Raw genomic sequence first — 17100 nt, forward strand, 5'->3', positions numbered from 1 at the left:
ATTTGTCAACTCTTCATAATAAAGAAAATACACATGTGGGGAGGTACTATAAAGATAGATTTTGCCATCATCTAATGTAACAAATTTCTGTGAGGAATCATCTCCGTGCTTGTCAGTGTCACAAAGGAGCGGACGAGTGAAGCTGCCAAGTATGGAAACATGGCTGAACTGTTTGAGATCCCGCAACATGGAATGCGCATCAACAGCCAGTGTGAAAATGGCAACACCGCACTTCACAGGGTGGCGAAGTGTCGTGACGCCTCGGCCGTAAACTGACTGACGGAGTCAGGTGCAGACGTCAGTGTGCGGAACGACTGGCAGCAGATTCCCCTCCACATAGCGGCAGCATACGGCAGACAGGGTGTCGCGATGATCCTGCTGTTTAACAGAGCAGACAAGGACGCATGGGACAGCATTGGGAGGACGGCGTTGCAGATTGCCGCCACATATGGTGAAGCAGCTGTCGTGAACCTGCTGTTGCGGTTGGGGACGGACCAGTCTGCTGCCGGATACGGTATGATGCCTCTCGAGCTCGCCCTGGCATACAACAGGAGGGCAGTCATAGATACACTGAGCATGAATTGTCCCGAGTATCACAGGGCAGTCCTACCCGTTTGCAGACGAAGCTAGTAAAAACCTGGTATACTGTGAAATACATGTCATTGAATTATTGAAATATTTATCTGCTCTTCTTCCCCCTCCCCCCTTCTTTCTTCTCCTTATACTGGTCTTACGTCCGCAGGTGAGACTCAAATCTGCTACCTTCAACATCCTTGAGCTTTCCAAACAGTAGTTTTTTTACACTCAGTTTGCTGGCAGTAGGTCAAATGTTTGACTAGCACAGGATTGCAGAGCTCTATTGAAACTGCTCCAGAGTAGCATTTGTAGTCTTTGAACCTCACAATGTAGTAGTTGAACCTCACCATGTTCCAAATACACGTGATCATTTTCGATGACCTTCCAGTGTGGTATACTTTCGAAGTCATTTTCCAAAGTCTTTCTCAGATTCTTTTCTGCAGGAGTGTCCAGCATTTCTTAAACACAGTCTGAAATTTGTGTGTGCATTTTCATTCGTGTCAGCACAGGCACCCCTGTTCTTAACTGTCTAATTGCTGCCTGCCTATAGCAGGACAAGGGGCATTACTTATGAGACCGCAACCCTTGACAGCATGATTAGGTTACCACTGGTGAAGAAGCGCATACGAATTAGCTACTTTAACTGGCTCCGTGTAAGGAGGTCTCGTTTAGTAGGACTGTGACAAGGCATTCACAAGTATCAGCGCTGCAGATAAGGCAGCCACAGATGTTCTTGGTGAAAGCAAAAGCTTCGTTTCCAACATTAAGAATTTTAGCAATGGTAAATAAAGTTCCATGTTGTGCAACATGGAACAAAATAACTGGAAAAATTATTAGTTTTAGGTTGCTCACAAAGAGAAAAAACTTTTCACATACAATGTTTGTTGTGAAGGGTGACTAAATAGATTTCAATTTAGAATCTCATTTGGTCAGGTTTCAAATTGATCAAATAATGTACTTGCTTGGCTGTCTTATTTACAGGTGGTCTACTGGAAAACACATTTAACAATCTGTCTACAGTTCAAAACCAGTTGCTGAGAATGTCAACCTATTTGACAAAACAGCAGAAACAATTTCATCTGATAAAATTATCAGTGAACACCGTGACTACTTAATAGAGTCGTTACAGTAGTGAAGAGTTTATAGGAATCCAAACTTTTGGATGAGATAAGGAGTGCCTGCAGATTCAAAATATAGGAAATGAATGTCCTGAAATTATGTAAGTTAACGATAGTGTCGCATGCTGCCTAGTTCGTTAATTTACTTTTGTAACAGAAAACAGATTACAAGGAACTCTGCAGAAAGTACCACCACTGCATAATGACTGATAAAGCATGATGTCATTCATTTTTGTGATAGTGTTGCTGCTAAGTAGTGAACACATGTCACAATAATATAGTGGCTTCATATGGGGCTACTGTGATTCACCAGATGTGTGCAAACCTAACCTGTATCTATTCTCCCCCAGGACACAATAAATAGGAAATCATCATATGTGAAAGGAATATAAGACCTTTTGGATGAATTTATGTCTGAACCCAAATTACAAGTTATCAAAGTGACCTTTATACTAATCCTGATCCTGTTCTGGACATCACTGCAGAAGAAAGTGACACTGGAAGACACCACATAAAATCAAGCAACGTCTAATCATTTGAGGGTGTAAGTGATGATGATGAATATAATTTTAGCAGTGATGATGGTTTGCCTTTATCTTCTCTTGCCATTAATACATGGAGTAAAATTTGTTGTGGTAGTACAAAGTGTCATGACAAATGAGTATGTTGGTATAAAGGGCAAATTGAAAGATGAAGGTAATAACATGGCACGACATTTTTCTGTGACGATTTGATTGGTTACAGAGCATTTCACACTAACTTGAATGTGTCTCAAAAAATGAACCATTTAAACCAGTAACCAAAGACAAAATGTTTGTTTTTCTAGCAAAAAGAATTCTTGTGGGTATAAAACAACCTCATAGTAATCATGGAAGTTGCACTTGCTGTAAACAGTTGAGGGACAATTGTGCAAGTTCACTCATGTCCGTAAATAGGTTTGGAGGGTTACCTCCACGCACTCATTTGAATAACAACATGACACCAAAATCAGAGTCTCCAAATTACAATAAGCTTTGCAATATCAGACCTACAATTGACATATTGATTAAAGCTTTCGAAGAGAGTTATGCCCCACCTGAAGTCAGCCACTTGATGAATGCTTGGTGACCTTAAAAGATAGGATTAGTTATAAATAATAAATGCCCAAGAAACTCAGACGAGGATACATGGTATGGCTTTGGGCTAATAAATTAGGATTTGTTCACGATTTTGAAGGGTTGGGTTGTTCTGAGGGAGGGAACAGACAGCGAGGTCATCAGTCATCTGATTAGGGAAGGACAGGGAAGGAAGTCTGCCATGCCCTTTCAAATGAATTATCCGAATATTTGCCTGGAGCAATTTTGAGAAATCACAGAAAACCTAAATCAGGATGGCCGGACACGGGATTGAACTGTCGTCCTCCTGAATGCGAGTCCAGTGTACACTAGGAACACAGGTACAGCTGAGGTTAATTTAGGAGAAATAGTTTTATTTTACTTCTGGGAGTGTCTGGAATGGAAACATTACATGTTTTTATAACTGCTTCACAAGTTTGTGTTTTGTGGAAAAACTGAAACAACATGGGACACGCAGTTGTGACCTCAAAGGTGTGGAAAAAATGAAGCATGACAAAGGACTCAGTAGAGTGGACTCTTAATGGTCAGTGAGGGACGATGGAATACCCTCTAGAAAAATGGAAGGACAATTTCTTCTAACTATTATCAATCCTCCAGATAACGTTTCTGTTGTTAACAGAAAGGAGCTGATTGTAGCAAAAAGCAAATTGCTGCAAGGTCATATCGTGTGAACACAGGATGTTATACAAGGTCCTGGCTAAGATTCTTTTGGTATTTTGTTGATGCATCAGTCGTGATGTACACTGGTAGGAGTTTGCAAGTCTAAAAATTTAGAAGGAATGTTGTAGCTGGTTTAGCACATACTAGATATGTGAAATGTTTACCAGGTTCATCAAATAATACACGACACAGAGATTCAAAGCACAGGTGCCCACAGAAAAGAGAAAGTCAGAAGCAAAACACATGCTACAGCAAGGGCTTCTAGAATGTTATGCCAACTGTGGTATGAAAAACACCTTCATTGATCCTGATGGGGTTTTAAAAAGTGATGTTTGCTTATGCTTGTCACCCGAGAAGATTTGATTCATTCCTAACCAGCACATGTTGCAAGTTTTTCCACATATTGTGAGTGTCGCTAACATTTGCCACAGTGGCTTCAAATGAAGGCACCCTCCAGCATTCACTCAAATGTATCAAAAGCCATAAATTGTCATTTTCATTTCTTCAGTGTGTATTTAATTTAATCAATTTCCACAAGAAATTCAGTGGTCTAATGCTCTGTGCTTCGAAGGGCTACCAGAGATGGCAAGACGGAGGCACACAGAGTAATACTGGCAGCCGGTAGCCCTGTCTTCCCAGCTAGGCTGCCGCACCACATCACAGAAGCTGCCAGTGGTTGTTTGCACGTACCAGTTATCGAGGCTGCCACTGTGGAGCACTTTGTCAGTTGCGAGTACACGGACGAGGTCCCAGAAAGGAAGGGTAATGCGGCAAAGCCACAGGCACCTGCAGAGACGTGTAGGCCCCCTCCCCTTAAGGAGGGGGTCCTGGGTTATACATTGGAGGATGGCAGAGTGTGTGGTGCTGACATCACAGCACATATGCTCGGAAGCCTGTACCATTCCGAGCCGTTTAAGGGCTACTCCTTCAAAAATTGGAGTTGGAAAGAGGTAGACCACAGTCTCACAATGTTTTACAGAACGTACTCCATTATTCCTCACTTTCAGCAACCGTGCGGTCCACCGACACCACGTGGGCTTCCTGGTCACAAATGAGGGGACAGCCTATGGGGGAGGGGGAGGGGGGGGGTACTCTACAGTGAGCAGGCGGTGGAGGGGAGCAAGGCCCCTACGCTGCCACATCATTGAGTTCATTTCCCTGATTACCTATGGCCTGGAACATTGCAGACAATGATTACGATATTAAGAGTTTTCCGCTGGCTCCACACTTGCTTTGACTCCTCGATTCCGTATCTTACCTGTAGCACTAATTCTCATTCCCAATCAATTATTTTAGGAAAATTTGGGATGGTTTTGCACTTCTCTCATCAAGCTGTGGCGAACATTGAAGCGATTCTCTCTTCGGGCAGCAGTGAGAAAGTGAGGAATAAATTTTGCAGACTCCTATCTCCTGTACCAATCTTTGGCTAAAATTTGCTGGACTGTGCTCCATGACACGTTTCTTTCCTTAGAAATTTGGTCAATGGTCCAATGATGACCATCAATTGCTCATGGCAATGTTTCCATCATATATTGACATCCTATTACAACCATGGCGCGCAGTATGTTTCCAGTAGATATGTTACCTCATTTGAAATGAGAAAACTACTTCTAGAGAAGTGATTTTCCCAAAGCAGCACCATTAAAAGGCCTTACCGAAGCATCCCAATAGTCTCTGCTGCGGTTTTGTCTAACCGAGAAAAAAAATTTCACACTAATTCTTTTCTACTTGTTAACCACATCATTAAATGCTGCAAGGTGGAAATAGGACTGCAAGCAACAGAATACAAGAAACACCACTGAATAGACTGATACCAACTTACTGAGCACCGTGGAAGGCTACAAAGTATCACTACCTAGTGGTAAAACGCGTAATTACAAAGCATTGACACGGAACCACTTGATTCATGTTATTTTTGGGTTCCCTCTCAAAGTTTCATATGCCGCTGCATTTGATCAGTGTGTAAACTCAGGTGAGCCAGTAATGCTGCTATACACTTGGTCATTAAATAGAATTTTAACACTAACAGAAATGTTAATGGTTTTGACTATTGACATTTATATGTAGAGTTAATGGACGGTTTTAGTTAATAAAAATCAAGCATTTAAACAAAAATTTGTTTTACTCAGATACTTTCCATCACATTAAATCATAGACAAAACTCACACTTAAGGATATATGCCAAATGCCGTAGTTCAACAATTAATTCACGTAGTAAAAATAAAACATGGGTCTTAAACAGGTGACCTGCCAAAATTAGTTTTCTGCATAAGGAAAAGTAACCCTGAACAGGGGATTTTCTAGGACGTGTGCTTCCCGCATGAGATGTACTGTGAACCACCACCCTGTGACATTACTTTCAGTTCTAAAAATGTCAAGTAATTCTGTGTAACCCCAAGATATCCTTCCCCACACTGGAACAAACTGTCAAGCTTTAACATATTGCTTGATAATCAACTGGGTTTATAGAATTCAACTGGTGTATTTAAAGATTGTGATTTCCCACTGCAGAAATATATTTCTGTGGAAATTAATAAAGCTGTTTGCTCACCACAAGGTCACAAAGGAACGCATCGTGGATAACAGAATGCAGGAAGCTGCAGAGAATGGAAACATGGCCGAACTGGCGAAGATCCTGGCACAGGGAATACACGTCGACAGCCAGTGTGAAAATGGCTACACCACACTACACCGCACTGTGTAGGGGGGAGGTGGGGGGTGAAGGCTGGTGACACCTTGCATCGTGGCCGTAAACTACCTGCTGGAGTCGGGTGCCGATGCGAGTGTAAGGAACGACTGGCAGGAGATAGCCCTCCCTGTAGTGGCAGGATATTGCTGAGGGGGTGCTGAGATGATGCTACTGTTCTATGGGGCGGAAGGGGATCCACAAGATGGCACAGTTACTGGTAGCTGCCGACAAATATGACCTCCCTCTACTGAAGGATGCTCGTGAGGACCATTCGGTCCAGAATTTGTCTGCAGAAAATGTGGCAGAGTGCGCGGTGCTGGCCTCGAGGTGATCTCCCAGGATCCTCCGGAGGGCTGGAGAGAGGGGGTGGCCAGCTGCCACCCACAGCTAATGGCAGAAATCTCTCAGTTGGTCGAAGCAAAATATGAGCTTAATAAAATTTTACTTTCCTCTGCCTTTGTAAGTAGCACCTACAAAGTATTGAGCTTTCTCCCAAAACCCTTTCCAAAGGAATGATTTGAGACAACTAGTAAGCCGCTTCCATCCGTATTTTACTAATGTAAATCTCGCACGATTCACAATCAGGACTGTCGATATGCATATTCTGTAAGGAAACCCTCCATGAGCATTTTTGTGCTTTGAAGATATAACGAAACATTGATATCCTTTTGTTGTATTTTTGAATGCAATATTGCGGACTACGGTCAGCTGTTGTCGTAATTTAATGCACATTTGGTATATAAATGTAGACTAGACTGGTAACACAGAAATAAAAAACTCAGCACAATTATGCTTTCTTGTAGAGAGTGATATTCTTAATCTGATTGCTGTGGGCACTAAGTATATATTGCATGTACACCGTTTTCCATTTTTATGTTTTAACTGAATGTAGTTATTTAAAATGATGTAAAATTGGTCACAGAAAACCTTGTGTACAAATTCAGTATGCTTGCTGGCAGTTAAGAGGGCTGGCTACTTCAATATGAAAAATTCTTACATGCCTCAGAATAACTCAATCCCATCCACCATGCTATATACAAACCAGAGTCACTGAATTACTCCATACTGCTCTGTAAATTAGAGAGATATGGGATCAGCAGGAGACCTCTTATTTGACAGACAGGAAGCAAAGAGTTTTCACAACATCTAACTCTGCCAATTACTCATTGAAATGGGAAACTACCACTAGGTGTCACCCAGGGCTCTGTTTAGGGACCAATTCTCTCCCTGTTTTATGTAAAGTGATTTACCCTTGGACATCAACGCAAAGTCAGTCCTATTTGCAGATGATACTTTAGTGCTGATTAAAAAAAACTCTGCAATTAAATGGTCTGAATCTAAATATTACAAAAACACAACTCGCACAGTTCTAAACAAAACCATGTAAGCCAAGTGAGATCTATGTCCTACATAAGAATGAGAAGGTAGAACCAGCAAGCACAGTGAAATTCTTCAGACATAAACTTGATCTGGCAGCCACACTCAGAATATTTAGTTAACAAACCAAATAGCCTTTCTTTTGCAATTGGAATGTTGCACTATGTAAGACACATGGACAGACGAAAAATTGTGTACCACAGTTACTTCGAATCTGTCATCAGATATGGCATAATTTTTTGGGGGTAATTGAAGTTATGAGGTATGGATATTAAAACCTCAAAGAAGAATCATTAGGAAAGTTGTGTGCCGCACATCCAAGAACCCCATGTCACATATTGTTTAAAAAGCAAAACTTATTATCTGTACGATCACTATACATTCTTGAAATTCTAATTTTCCTGTACATTAAACATGAACTTTTCAAAGACTTTCACTTTAAACATTTACACAACTAGGCAATAACATTTTATGCTCCCACCCACACCTATTAAAGCTATATTCTATGACTACTCAACACATGAACATGAAAATACACAAAAAATATACTGAGCATGGAAATTGGTCATCTACAGAAAAAATTACATGACCTCTTGGTGGAAAGATTATGTTATTCAATGGTGGAGTTTATGAATGATGAGGTGATGATTTTAACAGTGTAACTAACATATCTATATATAAAAAAATACCTTACACAAAAATGGAAACATACTGCCAGGAAATTGTTTGGTAACTACACTTGTTATTTCGAAGTCTGAACTAAATCCCTAAAATTATGTTTTGTCATGTCTCCAGTACAACACATCACATGATCTGAATATTGTATGTTATCAGATGAAATACATCAAATCAGTTACTTGACATGTATCGCTCGGGGAAGAGTGCATGTTGTGGATGAATACACCGAATAGGTCTTCCTGCCCATCTTTTGCTTACTTTTTGCCGTGATTCTTATTTAAATGACCTTCAAAGATTCTCTCACACAATGTGCTGCCAAACCATATGGAAAAAAAAAAACAGTTTGAAAATTTCTGAAACCTCTCAAATATCACAGGAGGATGCTAGCCAGTATTAGCACAGTTAGAGGAGGTGGCAGTTATTGCTTTCTTCTGCGCTTTCACAAATGTCTTTTGACGATAGATATTTGTTTCGAAGGGCAAAAATATTATACCAATAATTGTGGTATACTTCGAGAGATGTATAGTTAACTTAAAAGATCACGATGGAATGAATACTTATCTGTAAATTATGTAGTCAGCTGATGAGTTTGACAGAGCACAAAGACCTGAGTTGAAACAAGGCCTTGGGAGTAGACAACATTCCATTAGAACTGCTGAAGGCCTTGGTAGAGCCAGTCCTGACAAAACTATACCATCTGGTGAGCAAGATGTACAAGACAGGTGAAATACCCTTAGACTTCAAGAAGAATATAGTAATTCCAATCCCAAAGACAGCAGGTGTTGACAGATGTGAAAATTACGGAACTATCAGTTTAATAACCCACAGCTGTAAAATACTAACGTGAATTCCGTACAGACGAATGGAGAAACTGGTAGAAGCTGACCTCCGAGAAGATCAGTTTGGATTCCGTATAAATGTTGGAACACGTGAGGCAATACTGACCCTACGACTTACCTTAGAAGAAAGATTAAGGAAAGGCAAACTTATGTTTCTAGCATTTGTAGACGTAGAGAAAGCTTTTGACAATGTTGACTGAAATACTATTTCAAATTCTGAAGGTGGCAGGGGTAAAACACAGCAAACGAAAGGCTATTTACAATTTGTACAGAAACTAGATGGCAGTTATAAGAGTCAAGAGACATGAAAGGGAAGCAGTGGTTGGGAAGGGAGTAAGACAGCGTTGTAGCCTCTCCCCGATGTTATTCAATCTGTATATTGAGCAAGCAGTAAAGGAAACAAAAGAAAAATTCGGAGTAGGAATTAAAATCCATGGAGAAAAAATAAAAACTGAGGTTAGCTGATGACATTCTAATTCTGTCAGAGACAGCAAAGGACTTGGAAGAGCAGTTGAACGAAATGGACAGCGTCTTGAAGGGAGGATATAAGATGAACATCAACAAAAGCAAAACGAGTATAATGGAATGTAGTCTGATTAAGTCAGGTGATGCTGAGGGAAATAGATTAGGAAATGAGACACTTAAAGTAGTAAAGGAGTTTTGCTATTTGGGCAGCAAAATAACTGATGATGGTCGAAGTAGAGAGGATATAAAATGTAGACTGGGAATGGCAAGGAAAGCATTTCTGAAGAAGAGAAATTTGTTAACATCGGGTAGAGATTTAAGAGTGAGGAAGTCTTTTCTGAAAGTATTTGTATGGAGTATAGCCATGTATGGAAGTGAAACATGGGCGATAAATAGTTTGGACAAGAAGAGAATAGAAGCTTTCGAAATGTGGTGCTACAGAAGAATGCTGAAGATAAGGTGGGTAGATCACGTAACTAATGAGGAGGTACTAAATAGGATTTGGGAGAAGAGTAGTTTGTGGGACAACTTGACTAGAAGAAGGGACCAGTTGGTAGAACATGTACTGAGGCATCAAGGGATCACAAATTTAGCATTGGAGGGCAGCGTGGAGGGAAAAAATTGTAGAGGGAGACCAAGAGATGAATACACTAAACAGATTCAGAAGGATGTAGGTTGCAGTAGGTACTGAGAGATGAAGCTTGCACAGGATAGAGTAGCATGGAGAGCTGCATCAAACCAGTCTCAGGACTGAAGACAACAACAACATTACAGAAGGAGTATATAAATTATGTAGTCAGGTATAGCTTGAGTGTGATATGCTCAAGTGTATTGAGAGTGAAATTCGTCACAACTCCTCATTATGTCTTTATAGTACCTCCCCACATGTGTATTTTTATTATTATTTCTATTTTTATTATTATTTAAGTTTAAACATCATTTGTCATAACAATAAGCATGCAGTGGATGGGTAGCATGAAGGACTAGGCTGACAAGCAGTAAGAGGACACGCTGCCGTAACTGGTGCCATTAATGTTACTGTCATATGGCTGGCTTTGTTTTATGGTACCCGAGAGGCTGGTGAAATTTAGAGTGCCAATTCCTCAAAAAAGATTGAGCAGCACTTCTGTACCACAGGAGTATCTCACACATTTGTATGTTCTAAGTTGGTGCAAATGTTAAATGAAATTGGTAATCTGTCAGGTTTACGCTTCCTGTGCCAGGTCTAATGTGGTACGCCACCCTATGAAGTTTCTTAGAGTTCTAAAAACATTAAGTAATACTGTGTAACCTCACAATCTCCTTCCCCATGCTGGAGCAAACTTTCAAATATTAACACACATTTCTCACCGACTGCGTGTCTTTGTAGCATTCAGTGTGGTTAATGATTTTGCCACCATCTAATGTGACAAATTTCTGTGAGAAATCATCTCTGTGCTTGCCAGTGTCAGAGGAGTAGAGGCATGAAGCTGCCAAGTATGGAAACATGGCTGAACTGTTTGAGATCCCGCAACATGGAATGCGCATCAACAGCCAGTGTGAAAATGGCAACACCGCACTTCACAGGGCGGCGAAGTGTCGTGACGCCTCGGCTGTAAACTGACTGACTGAGTCAGGTGCGGACATCGGTGTGCGGAACAACTGGCAGCAGACTCCCCTCCACATAGCGGCAGCATATGGCAGACAGGGTGTCGCGATGATCCTGCTGTTTAACAGAGCAGACAAGGACGCATGGGACAGCATTGGGAGGACGGCGTTGCAGATTGCCGCCACATGTGGTGAAGCAGCTGTCGTGAACCTGCTGTTGCGGTTGGGGACGGACCAGTCTGCTGCCGGATACGGTATGATGCCTCTCGAGCTCGCCCTGGCATACAACAGGAGGGCAGTCATAGATACACTGAGCATGAATTGTCCCGAGTATCACAGGGCAGTCCTACCTGTTTGCAGACGAAGCTAGTAAAAACCTGGTATACTGTGAAATACATGTCATTGAATTATTGAAATATTTATCTGCTCTTCTTCCCCCTCCCCCCTTCTTTCTTCTCCTTATACTGGTCTTACTTCCGCAGGTGAGACTTTCAAATCTGCTACCTTCAACATCCTTGAGCTTTCCAAACAGTAGTTTTTTTACACTTAATTTGCTGGCAGTAGGTCAAATGTTTGACTAGCACAGGATTGCAGAGCTCCTATTGAAACTGCTCCAGAGTAGCATTTGTAGTCTTTGAACCTCACAATGTAGTAGTTGAACCTCACCATGTTCCAAATACACGTGATCGTTTTCGATGACCTTCCAGTGTGGTCTACTTCGAAGTCACTTTCCGAAGTCTTTCTCAGATTCTCTTCTGCAGCAATGTCCAGCATTTCTTAAACACTGTCTGAAATTTTTGTGTGCATTTTCATTTATGTCAGCACAGGCATTCCTGTTCGTAGCTGTCAAATTGCTGCCAGCATATGGCAGGGCAAGGGGGGTTCCTTATGAGACTGCAACTCATGAGTACCTCATTGGGTTACCGCCAGTGAAGAAGCGCATACCAGTTAGCTACATTAACTGGCTCCGTGTAAGGAGGTATCTCGTTTAGTAAGTCTGTGAGAAGGCATTCATGAGTATCAGTGTTACAGATAAGGCTATCACAGATGTTCTTGGTGAAAGCAGAAGCTTTGTTTCCAACACAAAGAATTTTAGCAATGGTAAATGAAGTTCCATGTTGTGCAACATGGAACAAAACAATTGGAAAAATTATTGGTTTTAGATTGCTCACAAAGAGAAATAAACTTACCTAGCATACCGTGTGTTGTGAAGGCTGACTACTTTAAATAGATTTCAATTTAGAATTTCATTTGGTCAGGTTTCAAATTTATCAAAAATGTACTTCCATGGTTGTCTTATTTGCAGGTGGTCTAATGGAAAACACATTTAACAATCTGTCTATTGTTCAAAACCAGTTGCTGAGAATTAATGTCAACCCATTTGACAACACAGCTGAAACAATTTCATCTGATAAAATTATCTGTGAACACCATGACTACTTAATAGAGTCATTACAGTAGTGAAGAGATTATAGGCATCCATACTTTTTGATGAGCTAAGGAGTGCCTGCAGATTCAAAATTGAGGGAATGAATGTCCTGAAATTATGTAAGTTACCAACAATGGCCCAGGCTGCCTCGTTTATTGATCTACTTTTGTAACAGTAAATGTAAATAGACAGGTTACAAGGAACTCTGCAAAAAGTACCACCACTGCAAAATGGCTGATAAAGCTTGATGTCAAATTTTTGTGATAGAGTTACTGCAAAGTAGTGAATAGATTTCTCAATAATATGGCCCCTTCATATGGAGCTACTGTTCTAGACCTTCTGGATGACGTTACATCTTAACCCAAATAAGAAGTGATGAAAGTGACCTTGATACTTATCCTGATCCTGTTCTGGACGCCACTGCAGAAGAAAGTGACACTGGAAGCCACCACTCAAAATAATTTGAGGCCTAATAAGTTCAGAGAGTGAAAGTTACTGATACATATAATTTTAGCAGTAATGATGGCTTCCCTTTGACTTCTCTTGCCAGTAATACATGGGGTAAAATTTGTTGTTGTAATATAAAGTGTCCCGACTTCAATGAGTATGTTGGTATAAAAGGCAAATTGGAAGATGAAGGTAACAACGTGGTACCACACGATTTCTTTTCAGTTTTTTCTGTGACAATTTGATTGGTTACAAAGAATTTCACATTAACTTGAATGCCTCTAAATAAAACAAACCATTTAAACCAGTAACCAAAGAAAATGTTTGTTTTTATAGCAAAAAGAAGTCTTGTGGCTATAAAACAACCTCATAGTTGCTGTCGAAGTTGTTCTTGCTGTAAACAGTTGAGGGACAATTGTGCAAGTTCACTCATGTCCATAAATAGACTTGGAAGGTTACCACCACACATTCATTTGAACAACAACAACGTGACGCCAAGAAAGGAGTCTCCAAATTACAACAAGCTTTGCAAGATAAGACCTATGCCTGACATATTGAGTAAAGCTTTTGAAGAGAATTAGGCCCCACCTAAAGTCAACCAGTTGATGAATGGATGGTGACATTAAAAGATAGGATTATTTATAAATAATAAATGCCCAAGAAACTTATCAGAAGAGGATACATGGTATGGCTTTGGGCTAATAAATTAGGCTTTGTTTGTGATTTTGAAGTGAACACCAGGGTTGGGTTGTTCCGAGGGAAGAGACCAGACAGCGAGGTCATTGGTCTCATCGGATTAGGGAAGGATGGGGAAGAAAGTCTGCTGTGCCCTTTCAAAGGAACCATCTGGGTATTTGCCTGGAGCGATTTCAGGGAATCACAGGAAACCTAAATCAGGATGGGCGGACTCTGGATTGAACCGTCTTCCTCCCGAATGAGAGTACAGTGTACACTAGGAACATAGGTACAGCTGAGGTTAATTTAGGAGAAATGGGTTTATTTTACTTCTAGGAGTGTATGGAATGGAAACAGTACACACTTCTTGTAACTGCTTCACAAGTTTGTGTTTTGTCGAAAAACTGAAATGTGTGGGATACACAGTTGTGACCTTGAAGGTCTGGAACAAATTAAGCATGACAAAGAACTCAGTAGAGTGGACTGATTGGTCAGTGAGGGGTGATGGAACACCCTCCATAAAAATGGAAGGACAATTTCTTGTAGCTATTATCAATCTTCCAGATGACGTTTCTGTTAACAGAAAGGAGGCTGATGGTAGCAAAAAGCAAATTGCTGCTAGGTCATATCATGTGAACAAAGGATGTTATACAACTGAAAGAAGATCGGGGAGGTCCTGGCCAAGATTCTGATGGTATTTTGTTGAGGTATCACTCGTGATGTACCCTGGTAGGAGTTTGCAAGTCTAAAAATTTAGAAGGTATGTTGTCGCTGGTTTAGCACATACTAGCTACGTGAAAGTTTTACCAAGTTTATCACATAATACACCACACAATGAGAGATTCAAACCACAGGTGCCCACAGAAAATAGAAAGTCAGAAGCAAAACACATGCTACAGCAAGGGCTTCTAAAATGTTACACCAACTGTTGTGTGTCGCTAAGATTTGCCACAGTGGCTTCAAATGAAGCCACCCTCCAACATTCATTCAAATGTGTAAAAAGCAATAAATTGTCATTTTCATTTCTTCAGTGTGTATTTAATTTAATCAATTTCCACCAGAAATGCAGTGGTTTAATGCTCTGTGCTTTAAAGTGTTACCGGAGATGGCAAGACGGAGGCACACAGAGTAATACTGGCAGCCGGAAGCCCTGTCTTCCCAGCTAGGCTGCCACACCACATCGCAGAAGCTGCCAGCGGTTGTTTGCAGGTACCAGTTGTCGAGGCTGCCACTGTGGAGCACTTTGTCAGCTGCGAGTACACGGACGAGGTTCCAGACGGGAAGAGAAATGCGGCAAAGCCACAGGCACCTGCAGAGACGTGTAGGCCCCCTCCCCTTAAGGAGGCTTGTGAAGAGCACTCTGTTCAGGGTTTTACATTGGAGGACGTGGCAGAGTGTGTGGTGCTGACATCGCAGCACGTATGCTCGCACGCCTGCCAGATGCTGCCGTCTAACTCATCTGCTAGGACCCCCTCGAAGTCTAGAGAATGGAAGGCTGGTGAGACAGGGCAGCCAGCTGCCCACAGCTGATGGCACAAGTTTCACAGTTGTTTGAATAAAAAAAAAAATCAGGTTAGCATAAAATTCTACTTTCCTAACTCATAACTAGCAGCTCTCTCAAACACTTCTCAAAACAATGGTTTGAAACAGTTTTTAAGTTTCCTTCCATCCATATTTCAATTAGTTAAGTCTCTCATATCCCACACGATCCACAATCGGCACTGTCAACATGCGCGGATTTTCTGTAAGGAAACAGTCCATAAGCAACTTTCTGCTTCTAAGACACAGTGAAACTTTCGTATCCTCCTGCTGTATTTTTGAAGCCCGTCTTGTGATGTACCAACCATTGTGGTGATAATTTAATGCTGATATGGGATATACATGTAGAGGGAGATAGAGCTCATCAAATACATTGAGACCAAATCAATACACAAACCGAGCAAGGTGGCGCAGTGGCTAGCACACTGGACTCTCATTCGGGAGGGCGACAGTTCAATCCCGAGTCCGGCCGTCCTGATTTAGGTTTTTCGTGATTTCCCTAAATTGCCGCAGGCAAATGCTGGGATGGTTCCTTTGAAAGGGCACGGCCGTCTTCCTTCCCCCCCGTCCTTCCCTAACCCGACGAGACAGATTACCTCGCTGTCTTGTTTCTTTCCTCAAAACAATCCAATCCATCATCCTTCTTTGTAGAGAGACTAATTTTTTTAATCTGACTCATGGGCATTAGGTACAGCTTGCATGTGCACTGTTTTTATGTTTGGTTTACAGAATTGGGGACCCACTCTGTGTCACAGAGTGATTTGGAGAGGGGGGGGGGGGGGGGGAAGCTTTTAACATTTATGCGTGTGGGTAGCCTAATGCTAATGTGCAACTTGACTGACAGTGGTCACCGACACACTGAGGTCAATTTTGTACCGAGTAATTCAGGTCTGTCATACAATGCTGCAGATGAAGCAGATAAAATCCTGGTGTACTGTGAAATAAGTGTTGCTAAATTACTCAAATTTTTAAGCCGCTCTGACATGAGGCCAGTGACGGAGGTGGGAAAACGTGGTTGGCGTACTAGAGTGTGACGTCGCACACAGAGTCGAACTGAGCATTTTTAATAGTAGGGGCATGTTTTCTTTTGTGACTGACATCAGGAAGCGATGTGGCATTTTTGACGAGAGTCTCTTGGTTGGAGATGAGGGAGGGGAACCTTACTATTGGAATGCAGTGTTTTCTAATTTGGCAACTGGTGACTAGCACGGTTTGGTGGGAAGGAGGACATGACGACTTAGGGCACTGAACAACAAGGTTATCAGGGCCCTCAGATTGATGATATACTGATGACCCTGGTGAAAATCCAATAAAATGGAAGAACAAGTCACTTAGCTTCACGAGAACTGGAAGGTAATCACGATGAGTTTCAGAAACGCCAGTAACAAAGCCCCGACAAGACACAGCATGACTAGATGAAATAGTGGCTAAAATACCAGTAAAGACACAGTAAAAAGGGGACAGATGGCTCTGGCTGGATGACAATTATCAGTATTGAGTGACCAAGCCCGCCTGCGACATATTAAACTCTCACGTCCAATATTTTTGGAAAAATTCTGACATCAGACAAAAATCTTAAAACACGACCACCACTGCCTCCTTATCAGTTATAACAGAGGACATGTCCCGTGGGAGACCCAGATCAAGCATCAGGTTGTCATATTTATTTATATAGTGTTGAGTGGTACTTAAGATAGGTAAATAAATTAGTGAAATCAATGTGAAGTAGGAATTAGAAAATAAATGAAAACCTTAGTTTAGTTTAGAAGAATCACACACTGGCAAACAGCGGGCAGAGCAGCAGTGGCAACCACCAGCGCTTGCAAGTCAGCATGTCAGCATGTCAGGAGAAGCCGTCGCCCTCCCCACAGAAGCGGAAGCTGTCGATTCAGCCATTAGGGCATTG

At 41.5% G+C, this 17100-nt stretch overlaps 2 protein-coding genes across 2 annotated transcripts; both read left to right on the plus strand.

The window, feature by feature from the left end:
• The first annotated feature begins 369 nt into the window (after positions 1-369).
• LOC126108857 (uncharacterized) lies at positions 370-6173 on the plus strand. The gene is made up of 2 exons (XM_049914223.1): positions 370-590; positions 5981-6173. The coding sequence occupies exons 1-2, from the start codon at positions 370-372 to the stop codon at positions 6171-6173; spliced, it is 414 nt and encodes a 137-aa protein (XP_049770180.1).
• Positions 6174-6360: 187 nt separating this feature from the next.
• LOC126108858 (speckle-type POZ protein-like A) lies at positions 6361-15185 on the plus strand. Its single transcript, XM_049914224.1, has 2 exons — positions 6361-6485; positions 14750-15185. The coding sequence occupies exons 1-2, from the start codon at positions 6361-6363 to the stop codon at positions 15183-15185; spliced, it is 561 nt and encodes a 186-aa protein (XP_049770181.1).
• The last annotated feature ends 1915 nt before the right edge of the window (positions 15186-17100 follow it).

Source organism: Schistocerca cancellata, chromosome 11 (genome assembly GCF_023864275.1).
Source record: "Schistocerca cancellata isolate TAMUIC-IGC-003103 chromosome 11, iqSchCanc2.1, whole genome shotgun sequence".
Lineage (NCBI taxonomy): Eukaryota > Metazoa > Arthropoda > Insecta > Orthoptera > Acrididae > Schistocerca > Schistocerca cancellata.